The sequence below is a fragment of the Diachasmimorpha longicaudata genome, chromosome 3, assembly GCF_034640455.1.
Source record: "Diachasmimorpha longicaudata isolate KC_UGA_2023 chromosome 3, iyDiaLong2, whole genome shotgun sequence".
Taxonomy (NCBI): Eukaryota; Metazoa; Arthropoda; class Insecta; order Hymenoptera; family Braconidae; genus Diachasmimorpha; species Diachasmimorpha longicaudata.
In genome coordinates, this window is record NC_087227.1 from 10433642 (window position 1) to 10449730 (window position 16089).

The 16089-nt window shown below is 40.7% G+C and overlaps 3 protein-coding genes and 1 non-coding gene across 9 annotated transcripts in view; 3 read left to right on the forward strand and 1 right to left on the reverse strand.

Annotated features, from left to right (window-relative positions):
- Window positions 1-16089, reverse strand: part of LOC135160715 (CD63 antigen-like) — a 40885-nt gene that overhangs the window by 7899 nt on the left and 16897 nt on the right. The window contains exons 6-14 of one of the 3 annotated variants that reach the window (XM_064117579.1): window positions 15793-15884; window positions 6081-6308; window positions 5189-6006; window positions 4365-5086; window positions 4079-4267; window positions 3816-3977; window positions 3392-3598; window positions 2834-3123; window positions 2636-2733 (exon numbers count right to left, since the gene is read on the reverse strand). In XM_064117579.1, the coding sequence (XP_063973649.1) occupies window positions 2664-2733; window positions 2834-3123; window positions 3392-3598; window positions 3816-3977; window positions 4079-4267; window positions 4365-4430 (984 nt within the window). In that variant the 5' untranslated portion in view covers window positions 4431-5086; window positions 5189-6006; window positions 6081-6308; window positions 15793-15884 and the 3' untranslated portion in view covers window positions 2636-2663. Of the gene's footprint in view, window positions 1-2319; window positions 2734-2833; window positions 3124-3391; window positions 3599-3815; window positions 3978-4078; window positions 4268-4364; window positions 5087-5188; window positions 6007-6080; window positions 6309-15792; window positions 15885-16089 lie in introns of those variants that run through there. The other 2 variants (XM_064117578.1, XM_064117577.1) reach the window with 2 other exon arrangements.
- Window positions 271-3997, forward strand: LOC135160722 (CD63 antigen). The gene is made up of 6 exons (XM_064117587.1): window positions 271-930; window positions 1004-1192; window positions 1248-1418; window positions 1866-2090; window positions 2152-2292; window positions 3859-3997. Exons 1-5 carry the CDS (start codon window positions 868-870, stop codon window positions 2212-2214), a joined length of 711 nt encoding a protein of 236 aa, XP_063973657.1. The 5' UTR covers window positions 271-867; the 3' UTR covers window positions 2215-2292; window positions 3859-3997.
- Window positions 5280-5352, forward strand: Trnav-uac (transfer RNA valine (anticodon UAC)). Its single transcript has one exon. It is a non-coding gene; the product is annotated as a tRNA-Val (tRNA).
- The window catches only part of LOC135160693 (uncharacterized protein), an 82741-nt gene continuing 74973 nt past the window's right edge, over window positions 8322-16089 (forward strand). For all 4 annotated transcript variants that reach the window (XM_064117515.1, XM_064117517.1, XM_064117519.1 and 1 more), the window contains exon 1: window positions 8322-8868. In XM_064117515.1, coding sequence (XP_063973585.1) covers window positions 8828-8868 — 41 coding nt within the window. In that variant the 5' untranslated portion in view covers window positions 8322-8827. The remainder of the gene's footprint in view (window positions 8869-16089) is intronic.

The window sequence follows — 16089 nt, forward strand, 5'->3', positions numbered from 1 at the left end:
TTTAATATTTTCCACTCAACGACCATCTGCTTTGCCGAGTCGAAATTGAGAAGGATTACCTTAAATGAACGTATGCTGGGCGCAGTTACATCCATCCTTTCATTACTTAATGGCTGTGGTCATGCAAAAATAATCTCGAACTAATCGAAACTGCAATCCAAATAATGGATGGATGGGAGTGATTAATCACATTGTGTTTTGACTTATGGTTGATGATGGTTGAGCTTATTGGATTCATCAACAAGAAGCAATTCAGCGGCTGTTCATCAGCAGTCAAGAAGGTTCATCGCAGATGCTCTCACAGGTCTTCCAGATTAATAATAATTCACTGGACGGATTATATTTCTCGGCTTTTGTGAGTGTGGAACTTGAGAAATCGTAGGGCGATAAGCTCAGAAATATAAAGAGTTTGTCCTTGAGGATTTAATAGCGCAAATGGTGGAAGCGTAGGCGGGCTAGGCTGTTGGGGTTTTCGACGAAAGCTCATGGTCTTTCAGGTCGACTCCAATTTCCATACCATCTTAATCCTTCATTACTCTGTACTCCGATCCATCGTGATCCAGTGATACCCATTGATTTACTCCTTCATAACTATCGTCCTCTATTGCCCCCATTTTTTTCCATTAAAAAAATGGTTGACAATATTCTGGAGCCCACGTGTAACCAATAACAGTAGAACATTCTCGGAATTTCGATCGAAACCATACTAGCTTTTCTACTGCACAAGGATTGAGGAGCTTGCGAGAGCATTACGTGCGCGACTGTTGGTGCCGACGGTTCTCCATCATTCGGTCGTGTTCCCATATCACTCACACTATTCGTACCTTTTGAATTATTGAATAATTGTTGATCGGTATAAGGATCATCATGAAGACTTGTGGGATGAGCGCCATCAAATACATTCTGTTTATTTTTAATCTGATCTTCGCGGTAAGAAACGGAGAATTGATTCCTTGGAAATTATCAACTGGAGTTGTCATACGGTGTTTTGTGTCTTTTGAAGATTTCCGGTGTTGCCATTATAGCAGCTGGAGGTATAGTCCTGGCGGATGTTGGAGAGTTCAATCATTTTATGGACGGAAAGATTTTGGCTCCAGCAGTGGTACTAATTGTCGCAGGTGCTATTGTGTTCATTATAGCATTCTTGGGATGCTACGGTGCTATCAAGGAGAATTATGTTCTTCTCTTGGCGGTGAGTTTCTCAATGTCTTAATAATTTTATGTCATATTAATTGAATGCTCGCTAGTTCGCTGGAGCCCTGCTCATCATCTTCATCATCGAATTAGCGGTTGGAATTGCTGCCGCGGTGTTCCGCAACAGCTTTTCAGATGTCATGAAGGAGTCGCTGAGATATTCAATGAATAACTACACGAAGTCACAGGCTGATAAAGTAGCATGGGACGATGTGCAGATGAAGGTTAGTGGAATTAAAAAAAAATTGGGAAACTGCTTTTTGACTGATACAGTTCGATCTTCGGGAGTTAGTAATGTTCTTACGGATTGTTATGTTACATATCGATTGCTTCTTCGATGTGTAATGTCGTTTGGTGGCGGGAAACAAATATTTATTGGACAAACCGGTGAAAAATAAAGATTCTATTTGGAGGCAAAAGCATGAAAAGCTTCAAAAGTAGGTTAAAAGCCATATGTGATAGGGGATCTAGGAGCGCGTGAGTACATGGTCTCCGGACTCCGCTGATGGCGATGATATTCTTTGCAAATATTGTGTCATGCACAATCGATTTTGTGCTTGTTTCGGTTCGAATAATACAAAAAACTATTACCACTCTCTCTTCAATAATTGAACATGAGTTATTCCATGACAACCTTCACATAGATCACGCGGAATATTTAATTTTTTTAGCTCAAATGCTGTGGCATCGACTCGGCAAAAGATTGGATCGAAGCCGGTGTGCTAGATGCATCAGTTTTACCCTATTCGTGCTGCAGAGGTGCTGAAGAAAACACCCAGTGTCTTGAATCAAACGCGGAGGTTTATACAGAAGGTTGCTACATGGAATTGAAGCTGAGGGTGGAGAACAATGCTCGCGTCCTGATCGGCGTTGGCATCGGAATCGCTTTCGTCGAGGTATTTATTTAACCTTCCTCTCACCTGGTATTTTACGCTACCCATTATGTCTCTATACTAGGTCGCTGGTATCGTGCTCGCATGCTGTCTCGCGATGGCGGTAAAGAAAGAGGGAGAGAAATGAGAGGAGGAGTAATTCGTTTTTTCAGTTGGAAAAAACGAATTACTCAAATATCGGATGTGAAATCTATTCAACAAGAAGGTAAACTTTACTGATAACTCTCACCGAAAAATATATCTGCATATAATTATTTTTCAAATATTAACAATCATCATTTAACATAAAAATCTTCCACGGTGTAACAATTAACAATGAATATAAAATATATTTAACATCGAATGCAGCTTGGTAATATGATCTAGGATATATTTTGAGATAGTTAAGAGCAAAAGAGTTGTACCGCTTGCATATGAATTTATAATACTGACAGCTAGTGCTTCAATAACAATATGCAATTTTGTGGAGTGTATGTAATATAAATACTTGAATAATAAGTTAAGTAATTATGAGTGCGAAAAAGTCGCAGTGATTCGTCTTAACTTACATTTTTAATCAGCCGAAGAGATTCTTCATCACGAGTATCTTGAAGAGTCGTAGACATGTGGTGTCCGTTTCCCTCGTTCACTGTTGGTGAAACTGATTCTGAAATAATTAAATAATCGGCAATTAGCAATTTGTGAATGATTTTCGAGTAGGTTTAACAGTCGATTGAATTGGCATAGAAGACTCTCGATTAATTTACCTTCGACTGTCAAAGCGATATTGCGGTGGTCCATGAAGATAGTTTTCATGTGGGCTCCTGTAGGCCAACATAATGGGCCGCTCCATGGGGCGTCTGATGTAAATGGGCTCCAATGGCTTATCCGCTGTTCCTTGAGGACTCGTTACAATAACACTTGGCGTTGTATTGTATCCCAGAGGATTCTGGATTCTCGGTAGTTGGACTGAATCGCTCCCACTATTACCGTTTCCTCCCTTTCTTTCTCGCTTTAGACAGATCACGAGAAATATGGAAGTGACGATAGAGCCAATCTGGATTTAGAAGATCGAGAGATTACGGAGGAGAGTGCAATAAACCGGAAGAACATTTGTAATGAGTCATAAGCCGTTTACGATTTGCAGGATTTTATCTTATCGGTCGGATTTATCAGAATGAATGAAACGATTAATTTATAAGGAGAAAATATACCGCACAATGTGGAGTAATTACACTGAACACGAATTCAATTTTTTGTAAATTATGATCAATATTTGCTTTGTAATTTTACTTTTATCTATTTTACCTTGGATGGTATCTTACCTCGACTACGGCGAGACCTACAAGGACGAAAAAAATTATTGTTACGGAGTATTCAACAATATCTTTCAGAGCTGTGTAACAGCCAGCCAAATGAAGCTTAGATAGTTCCGAACTATCGCAGAAGGCCGGCGAGTGGCAACAGGAACCGGGGATGTAGTCCAGAAATTCTGTCCAATCAGTAAAATCTTTGATACCACAGCATGATAGCTATAAATATATTCTCATGTAGAGTTATTCGCAAAAAATAGATATCTACATATTCGTCTCTAAAATAACTGAGCATGTAATCCCGCATGATTTTCTTTCAACTAATATTTTCAAAAAGCATCTGCACTAAGAGTTTATTAATAAAAAAAATCGGGGAATATCGAAACTGGATGTCTACAGTATTTCGATTGAGGAGCAAAGAATATCGAAATTTCACCTGCACTTGTAGATTATCGACTATCATTTTATTGGATTCATAGGTGGCCATGTCTATTCTCAAGTTGGAGAGCATCTTTTCATCGACAGACGAGGACAAGAAATATGCTGTTGTTACAAGCGCAATCATCGATATCAACAAATACAGAATGAACAGTGTGAACTGAAAACATACATTCCAATTTAAGAAAAAAATATTAAAACATTCTGGCATTTCTATCGATCAATTGAAAAAGCAGCCTTTTGATAATTGGTAACACTTACAATAACCGTGCCTCGAATCCATTCTTGACAAACTGAAATAATCCCGAAAAACGATACAGCAATTGCCAACGCCGACCCAACCAGTAGCAAGAGCACCGGTTTCGATGAATAATCATATAAATACGGCGAATACGTGGAAAATTGAGATTTCTTCAGGCATGCGAAAACGAACAAGTAGATTGCGGCGCCCTAGGATGCGCAAAATTAACAATTATTCTCCTAACACGAGGTACTTTTAAGTAGAAGTGGCAAATTATTTCATGGAATAATTATAAAGATAACTCACTAGTATTATTAACGAAAGCACTATATGAAAACACTTGAGGATTAGCTTTGATGTATTTTTCTTCATTGTATTACAACAGTCCAAACTTCCTTATTTGGATTGACTCCAGACGGATTCACGGGTAAATGACAAATAACATATCATTCGAAGTCTTTCCTTCCCTCTTCCTATCTGTTTTGCACCATGTGATTTTGCCAGAATCTATTGTTTCCTCTGCTTATCTCACTCGTCCAAGAAATGCCCTGAATACTATCAGCTCAATCATCAATGATTCATGGATCAGGCAAATATAATTCAAGAAATGCATTAAGCCGCGAGTGTGGCATACAGTATCATTATTGCTGTAATATTAATAATCGTCCAATTAGCAACAATGAAGACGAAGCCAATGCGATTGAACCTTCACAGTCAACAGCCAATAAAATACCGATGGAGAATGGAGTGGCTACAACCGCACAATGTAGTAGCGGTGGCGCATGAACCACGACGGTGGACGTGTCTGTTGGTAAGACATTAATACGTAGAACGTAGAAAACTAGGATGGGAGGCTTTTGGCTGTAGGAGGCCGTCGACTCAAAAAAAAGCCGAAAACGAAAAAATCGGTTTTAAAATATTCTTGGAGCTCTAGACAAATCGCGAATGGACTGCCCCGTAAATTTGGGGGTTGAAGCCACTTTATAACCGTCGGCAACCCTACTATCCCTGCTAAGACCTTCTGCAATCTACCAACAATCGGTTAACGACCATGAAACACATTCCTCTAATACCAAGTCTGTAAATCAATTACAAGAGTCTGCTAATTTTTTAACTATAAAATCACTCACCCCCTTATGGCATAATCTGGTCCGGAGGGTTGAAAGCCTGGTGTTCCATGATCGCGACCAAAAGTAATTTCTATCGACCATGAAGACATATGGTTCCGTGGTGTAGCGGTTATCACGTCTGCTTTACACGCAGAAGGTCGCCAGTTCGATCCCGGCCGGAACCATGTTTTTTGGTATTTTTTTATCCGCAACAATCAATGAAGCACCTGCTCGCTAATTGATTATTGAAATAGTGCGTTCCAGGTGAGTGCACTGCAAAAGCCCAGCTAATCAATCAAGCGATTCTGTTATTCGCTCGGAGAAGGTCCGGGAGAATAAGGTATGACTGCACTTTAGAATGTCATAGCAACTTCTTTTCCATTCTTCCCGCATTTACTGTTCTCTCTCTCCCCTTCTCTCTCCTGCCATCTGGTCCTCCACCTGCGCCCGACTTGACTACCGAGCGTTTAGCTCTGTTGATCGCTTCAAAACCAGCTACCATCACTAGCCGGTTCTTGATTCTTTTGCGTCGGTCATCGACATTGTCCTTCGTTACGATTCATTTGATAAAGACCTCTTGGGCCGTTGGCAACAGAATTCTCTTCCCTATCTTTTCCACTGTAAAGCGAAAAATCCCTCTGTGAAGGGAATCGCAGAGGCAAATCCGCGAGGAGATAGGTCAAGTACCCTTACAAGAGCACCCTACGTACACTTGCATTGGAGAGGAATGACACGAAAGTACCCGGTTCTTTGTTTACAACAGAGAAACTTCAGGCCCACTGAGGCTTCCCTTAAGTATATAAAAAAAAATATATATACATATATATATATACCCACACCTGCAACAGAGAAAAGTTATCTCATTAGACACAGAGGAAAATATCCACAACGATTTTGTTGAATAAATACACACCAACTGCCCGAGATCCCAGGCCATCTATAAATATTCGTCAGTTGCAGAATCAGGTGCTTAGTATTTGGAAATTCCTCTCTTTCGACCCAGTTTCGTGTATCGCCAGAGTCATTCGAATCCCTGACTTTACGGCATTGGCTCCCGTAGTCACTGTACACGGAGAGATAAAAACCAAACCAAATTACCAAACTTTTCAGGTACTTTTCCTTGAACTCGTCCCTCCGTGACCTGAGAAGGAAAAGTTATATTAAAAAAAAATATACTTTTCAATTCATTAATTTTATTTCCATACTCCCGAATATACGATCCATTCATTCTATCGAATACTTACCACAGAAAAAAGGAATAGGGCTAGGGAAGACCGGCCAAGGGTGGCCGATCAGATGATATACAACGACCCCACCAGTAGTCACAGGCAGTATAAATTCGACTGCAAGATCGTATACCTGTCGTCCAGGTATATTGGAATGTCTTACTGAGGTCATTAATAAACTCCCGGGCTATTTTTGCAAGGTTCCGACCCGCAACCTTCCCTTCATATTGACCACATAAATAATAAGTTTGGGTATGAAATTTCACCTGAATAATGCAGTCCATAGGACGCCTGGAAGATTGCATTCAGATGTTACATTAAATCTAGTTGAAATGTTCCTCTCTACCCTGTAGTTTACATTGGCCTGCGTGTGCACTGGGGTAAAATATGAAAAAATCGATCACGAGCCGCTTGCATCGCCCTCTTCCGCGCACGCCAACTAACGCTGGTGTACCCCCGTGCATCCCAGGATGGGAAATGGGATGAGTTGGTTGGGGGAAGAGATGCGCTCTAGCCTGGGCAATGGACAAGATCTGTATACACAGAGATAGAAAAGCCGTGAAGGGGGTGGGCAGAGGGAGTTGAACACAAAAAGGGTGACCCAGAGTTCAACTCAATTGGCGGCGCTACCGCACGGTAATTAAGTCGAGTGCTTATGGGCCCTCTCGGGCTTGGCAAGACTATTCAGGGTCACTCAGGTGAAAGGAACACGTCCGGTATTGAAATCAATTAACATAAAAAAATGTTTTTTTCTTCTGACTTGGTTTTATCTTCACTTTATACTTGATTACTTCATCAATTTCATGCGGACATGGATGAGTGAGCTTTACGTCTGTCTTATTCACTGAAGAACAACTGTCCTATGTAGCTGTGACAATGAGATATCCGCAATGCGGATTTTTCAAAATTGGAGTATCTTCCCAACTTTTGAATTTACAAACATCTGAAATTTTGCATAACCAAATGGGAAGAATAATTTAACTGAAATTCATGAACTATTCTCTATTTAAAGTCGGGGGGAATAATTTATGAGGCACTAAACCTCTGAAATTCACTTGGAGGGCACTCCGGTGTTAACGTGCCTCAAGAGTAACTTGATGTGCTTCATCAGGGCACTTTCCATACCTTGGATTAATAATTAACGAGCCAGAAAACATTTCCGGCTAGTACTATCCCGGGCGAATTACCAGTATCTCATGCGGTGAAGATCACTCGCGCTAATTAACGTCGATCCGTGAAGACGCGCTTCAATTTTCCCCGAGACTTTTCGGTATTCCCTTAAGGATGAGGAGCAAGGTAGATGGTAGGTATACACCTGTGTATATGCATGTATCTGTCACGAGAGACCTAAGACGATTCGCCACGGATTTCTCATTCTCAGCGACAGGGACGTGACCTTTGTGACTCATTGTTTCGTCTCTATTACATAATTCAATTGTCACGAAAGCCCCAGTCAGTTGTCTTACATTAGTTTCCACGAGGAGGGAATATAATTCTATTAAGGCAATTGTACAGTCACAATCTGTTACAAAAAAATAAAGAGCCTTCAGGAAAGAAATGGGGGACAGTTAGTGTCTTCAAATCCAATTATGTGAATTAGAAGAGCTGAAACACTCCAAGCTCACCATCACTTCATGGCAATCAATTCTCGAGACATTGATTGAGGACGACGAAATCTGAAGAAATTAAATGATTACATTCTGTAAATCGTGACTCTGGTGACTCTTCGACGTTATCCAATCAGCGGCAGTGAGTTGGTGGTGATGAAGGTCTTGATGATTTTTCAATGATTCAAAAATTAGCTGGGGCTGACATGTTCGCTAGTTACGCTACTGAGCTTGTGTCGAATGGGGTGGGGGAGTGCCAGCGAACCAGCCTCGACTCGAACCAGCCGGAACGGGGAAGAACCTCGTGTGTCTACCGTCTCTGTCTTTGCTTTTAGTTTGAGCTGGGCGAGCAGCCAGTAAGCTCGTGTTATTCCTATCCATCGACAGCAAAATTTTTATCCATGAAATTCAATTTTCAGCTGTGTCTTCACAATCAAAACAGTACCATTCAATCTCAATTACGGTGTTAATCTGTGATGATGTGAAAGGGCGGGAATCAATCCTTAAATTGTACATCAAATGATTTGGACAATATCTGTACAATGACCAAAATCATTGATGAAACTTAATTCAATACCTGGGGTGGTTTATTCTGTGATGCCGAGGGAATAAGTTTTGATGACCTATTGAGATTGCGGTTTGAGACTTGAGGTGAAGATCTAACGCAAGAGGGAGAAAGACCCCGGGAAGAGTGCGCGTGCTGGTAGTCCAGGTGTTGGACCAGGTGGTGATTGTCCTTTGGTGTCTCGTGCCGGTGAAAAATTTATTCCTGGGAACGTCAGTTCCGTTGGTATCTTGGGCTTGCATACCTCGGTGCTCTATTCCTCATGCTGGGAGTTCTGAAGCGCCGCTGGAAGCCTTCAAAAAGGTAATAACTATGCAAACAATAATTGAATGATTGTTATCATAACGTTTGACAGTGTATCTTGATGATTTCAATGAAATTCATAACGATCCTTTGATCAAGGCAGCCAAGTATTTCACGATGCAATGTATCCTCTGAGTCAGACTCATGTTTAATAAATATAAGCTCACTAACTGTATTGATCCAAACACGTATGCATTTCTTTTCGGTAAACAACGTCTGTCGTACTGATTTAGCATCGTACGGTTTATATTCATTCTCTCCCATCTTATTGGAACAGGGCGCAATGTGATGTATTTACATGTCACATTTATCCAACGTAGCTAATTACAAAATCCTGATTGGGAAAGAAAAGGAGTAGAATAGAAATTTCAAAGTTGATTTTTTTTTATACGACGTTACTTCATCGCCCACGTATTTTCTGCTTCGAGCTGTTGAATTGAGAATCAATGTGACACTGTCGAGGTGATGTCTAAGTTTAGATAGTCTTGTGTCCCTTCTAACCGACTTTATGGCTATAGTATGAGGACGCAGATTCTCACGTTGCCTCCATTCATGTAAATACGCGTTACTGGACGCATTGAACGTAATTAATGTGCCGCAGAATGACTGCAAGATGTTTATGCTGTCCAATAACAATTATTCTAGACCTCAAAGAGGACAGTTTACGTTGCAAATGCACAGCTTTATATTTTTCCACCCCCTGGCTCTCAGAATTAGGGTTTTTTTTCCCCCCATGAATCAGGGAAAAAACATTGGGAGAATGAGAGGTTCTTGGTCTGGCCAGTGATGGGCCGTACCTACTTCAAGGTATTCGCAATGAGGGGAAGAGTTAGATTTTTCTAAACTATTTTTCGCGCATGTCGGTTGAGATGAATGAGATGTGGCCACTCACAGGGATCGGGGTATTCTTTTATATCATGCCGACGTATGCGTACTATGTCTTTCTACATAGTGTCACTGAATTGCGCAGCCGCTGTGTAAATATTACGCTGTTGATCAAAGCGTACCTCATTCTTTTTTCATCTCTATAAAACAGGCAATTTTTTTTCACCTGCCCCTTGTTGTTCATCATCGCAAAAATGTATTATTACGGTGACTCGATAATGGGGAACACTGCAGCTAGTGTTATTGGAAAGCCAAAGGCCCGATAACAATGCACTAAAATCGAATCGAGGGATTACTTGGGTATAAATGCTGTTGGCAATTTTTACATTACTATCACACAATAAAATAGTTTAACGGAGCAATTGTCGGTGGAGGATGATAAAAATATATTGAACCAGAGGGGGCAAAGAGAAAAAGAGATTTTAACGAGCACGAGACTAGGAGGAAGATAGTAGCAATTCCTCCTCTCGTGTGCACACACCGGTTCCTCTCGTGCCACCTCAGGCGATGCACAACACTGCGAGGAAAACGAAAAAATGCAGTGGGATGATGCCGTGCAGCAGAGCAGTGTATGTCTAGCTGTCGTCAAAAAATGAGGATAGAAATGAAGAAGGAAAATATCAAACCACTACACAGGATTCTACTGTCAAGGATCGGACCGTTGGTGAATTTAATCAATACTGCAGTTGTCGGTTTTTGATGGACAGGTCAGAACCGCAGTAGTTCATGTGTATTCAATATGGTGATGGGTTTTTTTATCTTTATTTTGGCCTTTGAACGATTCAACTGCCGATGGAAAACCATTTTGTGGATTTTCAAGAGATTATTTCTGTTCGGTTGTGAGGTACTCACTGGATTCCGGTGTAAAAGTCGTTTATTTCCTGTGGATGTTTTTTTTCGGAAAGGCAGAAATCGGTGCACCAGTTCCCAGAGATATAAAAACTCACGAGTTTCTCGGGCTCAACAATAAAATTCTCCTCCACTTTTCTTATTACCTCCACCCCCTGCCCACACGACAAATAAGAAAGGGAATGGGATGGAGTATAAAAATATTGAAGAAATACGTGCAGTGTTAACGATTGTTGACTGAATTTTCCAGGAGAGTGTTTGGAAAATTGTTTTCATTTCTGTTCTTTCGCTTGAGGTATTTTAAAATAATTTTATGAATTGATTGAGAAACATCTTCCATTGAATATTACTTTCCGGAAAATTCCAGCCCCAGGTCCACAATGCAGAAGAAGTTTGTTGATATTGCTTGGGTGCAGGGATGATTTTCATCCTTGAAATGTACTCAAGTATGTGGTTATTAAATCATACCCGATATTATTAACCTCCATACCGCAGAAGTCTGGGCATCTCGTGTTATAATGGTAACGATCCTGCCCCTTGCTCCTCTATTAATGTACGTAGTACACCAAATTGAAATTCCTTCGGAAATAACTCTCATTAAGTTTATCATCGTGAAGTGAAACTACCACATGCAGAGTAATGAACGGGTAATACTCGTAGAAGAAAGCCTTTCTCTTGAATTTGCGACAAAGAAATAACGATTTATGGGGCTTTGTACTCAATGACTCATGGAAATTTCTAGAAACTTTTAATGCAGATTTGAAAAATTGATCGTATAATTTTTTCCAAGAGTCTCACGTGCAGTTCTTTTCTAACGCAATGAATAAATTTCTTTTCGCCTTGATATTGTCATTTAACTCGCACCACTAACTCCAGAAATCAATGGAGACCTTCATTTGCTTGATTTTAGTCGGCTAATGACCGTCAATTAGTGCCTCCAATGAATTGGAAATCAATCATCTAATGATCTTACTTATCTTGAATTAATGGGTTGCTGAGTTACTACGTCATCGTCACTGTAATGTTTGAATCCATTAAACAATTCACGAGGCAGGGGATTTTGCAATAACAAAATAGCTCAAAATTTCGCGAGACTGGATATGCGTTAGAAATTTCACAATTTCATACTTGAAATTTTCGAGGTAATTTCCTTAGCGCGTTTCATCATTCACCAAACTGCAGTGTTGGACGTTTTAAAGATTTCTCACTTTTATGATTATTCTACCTTGAAGACAGTGAGCACAGAGCATGACGGTGTACACAGGCGCCCGTGGGATTCCAAGCAAAACCCAGACGGGTCAGGAAACCCTCAGACATTTCTGTGTGCTGTGTGACACACAACCTGGTGGATTTTCAAAGTGAATAATTCGTCAAGTGTAAAGCCTGGAATGGTACACACGTGCAAATTCATGTAAAAGTCTACGCCTGGATGACCTCAAAGGACAAACCAACGTCCTCCAGCCTTATCTCACAATTGTCTGGGTGAAGGGAAAATGGTTAAAGGCCGTAAATGACCCATTGGGGTTGCAATCCGAGTGCAAATAATTGTCTCTCGGTCCCTAAATTTTACTGGTACAGAAACAACATCGGCATCGGCTATTAATGATTTTCGATGGCTCTATAGACTATCAGGATGTGGGTAACACAGAAAACCACTTCCGGCTTGGTCCAATGTGAAACAATTGCACTTCAGCGAAATAGGGGAAGCTCTCCCTTGTACAACCAAACCATATTGAAATGCTGTTCTGGTCTGTCGTATAAGCTAACCAAAGAGGGATGCTCGGGAAAGGAAATACCATAATATCAGTTACGTACCCGTGGGAGAGAAATTTCCATTTCGAGATAGTGTTTCAAATCCAGCTGGATTGTGTGAATTAAGAAGACCGGAGGCACCGAGCTAACAGATTTTCCGTTGAATTTAGTCATAAGGAATAATTAAGGCGAATTAACTCCAATGAATTTGTATGATATGCATAGTCTGCAGACTTTAGCAGAATGGAGAAAAGGCTATTAGGTGGTTTTATTGGAGACGTTGAGTACCTGATTGTCCTGCATAATGAATACCTTTGGCTTTCCATTCGTTATTGTTTTCCGGGGGCTTCACCTCATTGTGGGAAGCGTCGTATAGGTGATATTGTTGATTTATGTGCTCGTAATCTACATTTCACATCTCCAGAGACCAGTATTTAATCGCCTCCGGATATTCATATATCGAAATCAAGTCTTCGGTGCGTGAATAACTTCACGTGTGTCAGAATTGATTGATCGAATTGTACAACACTCGGCTAATTGAAGGTACCACTGGGTTTCAGCATCAGCGCTAAACTTTTTTAATAGTGAGACAGATCGGGTTACAGCATGAGACTCGTGGCTGTCGGGGAGGATTGATCGGAGTCATTCACGTTCGGTCGATCACTAGATGATTTACGTTGAACGTCAGAACGTGGTGATTTTCTTTTCTTCCTGGTATTGAGGTCTAGCCAAAACCGAGTGCTCTCTAATCGTAAGATCCCAATCGAAGATCAAAATATCCCAGGAGCAGGCGTTGAAGATGTCGAGTGCATATAACAGATATCTTCGACTTTCCACTCGTTATTGTTGTACGTGGCATTTCTCCATTGTGAACAGCAACATGAATAACATTGTTAACTCATCAGCTGTTGAAATGTTGAATTTTCTCATTCCAATTACAAATTAGAATCTCTTTTGTGGTTATCAAGTGGCAGTTGTGTTTGAACTTCCGCTTGACTTCATACCCAGGTATTTTAGGTGAGATTGGAGTGAGGAGTCTTGAAAATATTCCAGACTTGTCATATTTCCCTGAGGTGTCACTTGATATCCGCCTATGGTGAAGTTACTGTGAATGATGAGATTCTCCACTTCCTCGAGCGCAATTGCTAAAGTTTTGCGGTTGGTTAAGTCCCAACTCTGCAATTTCAACAGCCTCATACAAAGACCCGTATTTTCCAACGAGCAATTGAAATATGTATGCGCAGCAATTGAATTTATTAAATTCATTTTTATTTGGAGTGGAAACAAGGGCCACGGAATGAGACCCCAATGTTTCTCTCTGAAGTTTTTTTTTTTTCTTCCTTCGTGTTACCTCCTATTATCGATTAGGGACGGGTAACTCACGGCGCAGGGAACCCAACCTCACCAAGTTGATAGCTATAGATATATAGAATACGTCTTCGTACCACTGACCTACTACCACCAGTGCAAATGTACATCCGTACATTTGGGTAGAAGTCTCGTTCCATCCCCAATATCTGCGCATTGGGGTGATTGAATGCACGGAAATAAATGTTTTATGAGGAGAGCGATATTGACGTTCGATGGTAGGTAATCGTCGTAGGTCCTTCCTCTTGGTCTGATGATGGAAAAGCAAATTTCTCTCACTGCACGATGATTTTGAAAAACATATATATATATATGTAAAATGACAAATAGGAATGAGAGAATAGCGATAGCTTCCAGCACCTCCTGGGGGACTAATTTTTCGGTTGACGTGAGAGTAAAGTTTTGTTGTCGAAAATTCATTAATTCGTTTAGCTCAGTGTGACGTTATTTTTCACGTCTCGTGCAACAGTTTTTCGGTACGTCAGAGCTAATCGCGTCACGACGTGAACTATCCGCCGTTCTAACTTTGGAACCCGCCTAATTACTACCAAGTGCACCCTTGTGTAACTACTGGTCTGGCCTGGTACCCCCTTATACTACATTAGCCTTTAACCACGGACTAATTATGGTAATCGAGACAGAGCTAGTGCCTCTCCCACCATCAGCTCTTTCCATTTCCGTACTGGGTTATCTTGAGAGTAGAGTGCGCTTCAGTGACATCAAGAGAATCTGAGTAATCAGTAGCCATTCACTTGATTTATCATTTAGTGAATGAATGGGCGAGGTTTATTGATAAGACAACTTATGGATAATTATGATGGATTCGTGCAGATTGAACTTCTGTTTCCCAAGCGTAGTAAAAACTGGTTTCTCGGTGGTCGATAAAAACATTACAAAATTTTATTGATTTCCGGCGTTTACGTTTTTAAATCCTCCATGACAGTTTGATGACGTTGAGATTTAATATTTGTACAAAAAGTTGAAAAAAAAAAGTCATTTCTTATGAATCCATGGCCATCAATTTCTATTTTATGATTTGGGGCCCAAGGGTCTCAAGTTGTAAAATAAAGGGGGAAAACAGACTTTCTCTGTGTTAGCTTCACAGTACCACCTTACACCGGCTTTTGAGCCATTGAATAAAGGTACTATGGGAGTTTTATGATTCACACCTCGAAGAGTTTTTTTTCTTGTATTTCGAAAGCGTTAGAATTTTTTTTTTCATCGCTCCCCTCAAGAGGCTTCGGGAGATGGAATCCGCTCATCCCATGTAAGTCTGACTTTTCTATTTCTTTATTGTGTTGCCGTTCTCCTCCTCTTCTTTATTATACGACTTTTTGGGTATAGACACAAAATCTCACCTACCATCAGAACACAGCTCGAGCATCAGTGTCTAGCTTTAGTGAGGGGGAAGAAAATTCGAGGTATCCTCACTGTACCACGCCCACCCACAATACACTATATCATACAGATGGGGGCTTTAGTTACAGAGAACTGCTGGTCATCCAGAAGCCCCATTGATGCCATATGTGCAAAGCTGTGAGTGTGACAAACCTATCGGATATTGTATCCACAAATTTTTTCAAATTATGTTGACGTATTCTAACGATTATTTACAGTCCACCCCTCAATGGACCATTACATTTTCCCTGAACGATATTCCCCTTTGGGAGACTCATTCATGTATCTATACAGGACATTACGATATAAATGAACAGTCGTCCCACGCGTCAGAGACTTCTGTCCCAAGTGTCCGACCGCATTATCCCTATCGGTGAGTGCAAGCCAGGACTTTACTAACGCGAAGCGCACTTCAGGGAGTTATTGCCGATATCCCACGACTGTTCATGCTTTTTGCCATGTTCTGCGAAATGCTTGACAGGATTTTAAAAAATTTTAAATACCTTTTTCTCAGGGTACGCCATGTCTACTATCTAGTCCTTCATTGAGGCCGTGAGAAACGGCATTTCAAATAGAAAATTTCGCTTCGAACCCTCATTTTCAAGGGCTATTCGTTTTTAGTAGGAAAGTACGGTTCTAACCGCAGGAGGTAGCATAAAGGATCTTACTTACGTGCTTACTGCCCTAATCTTCGGCTCGGCTGGTACTTCTGCAGGTGGAACGTTTGTTTTTTTCACTGCCAGCATTACGCCCCGGGGTTTATTCTGCAAAAAAATTTCAGTAATTTTAGATAAAGTTACACAAATGATAATTTTACATTTATTTGCACAGACATCAGAATATCTTGCAGATTTTTTAATTGGAAGAATTTGAAAATCCATCAGTGACAGTCATTACCGAAGTTCATGATTCAGGCTCTCTTACAAACTAGTCCATAATTCCCACTTGCCCTAGAGACTGAACTAGATA

Excerpts from the sequence above, each read along its gene's own strand:
- LOC135160722 (XM_064117587.1), top strand. The coding sequence starts at position 868 with ATGAAGACTTGTGGGATGAGCGCCATCAAATACATTCTGTTTATTTTT. Across the intron at positions 931-1,003 it reads TTTTTAATCTGATCTTCGCG|ATTTCCGGTGTTGCCATTAT; the intron begins GTAAGAAACGGA and ends TGTCTTTTGAAG. Across the intron at positions 2,091-2,151 it reads TCGGAATCGCTTTCGTCGAG|GTCGCTGGTATCGTGCTCGC; the intron begins GTATTTATTTAA and ends TCTCTATACTAG.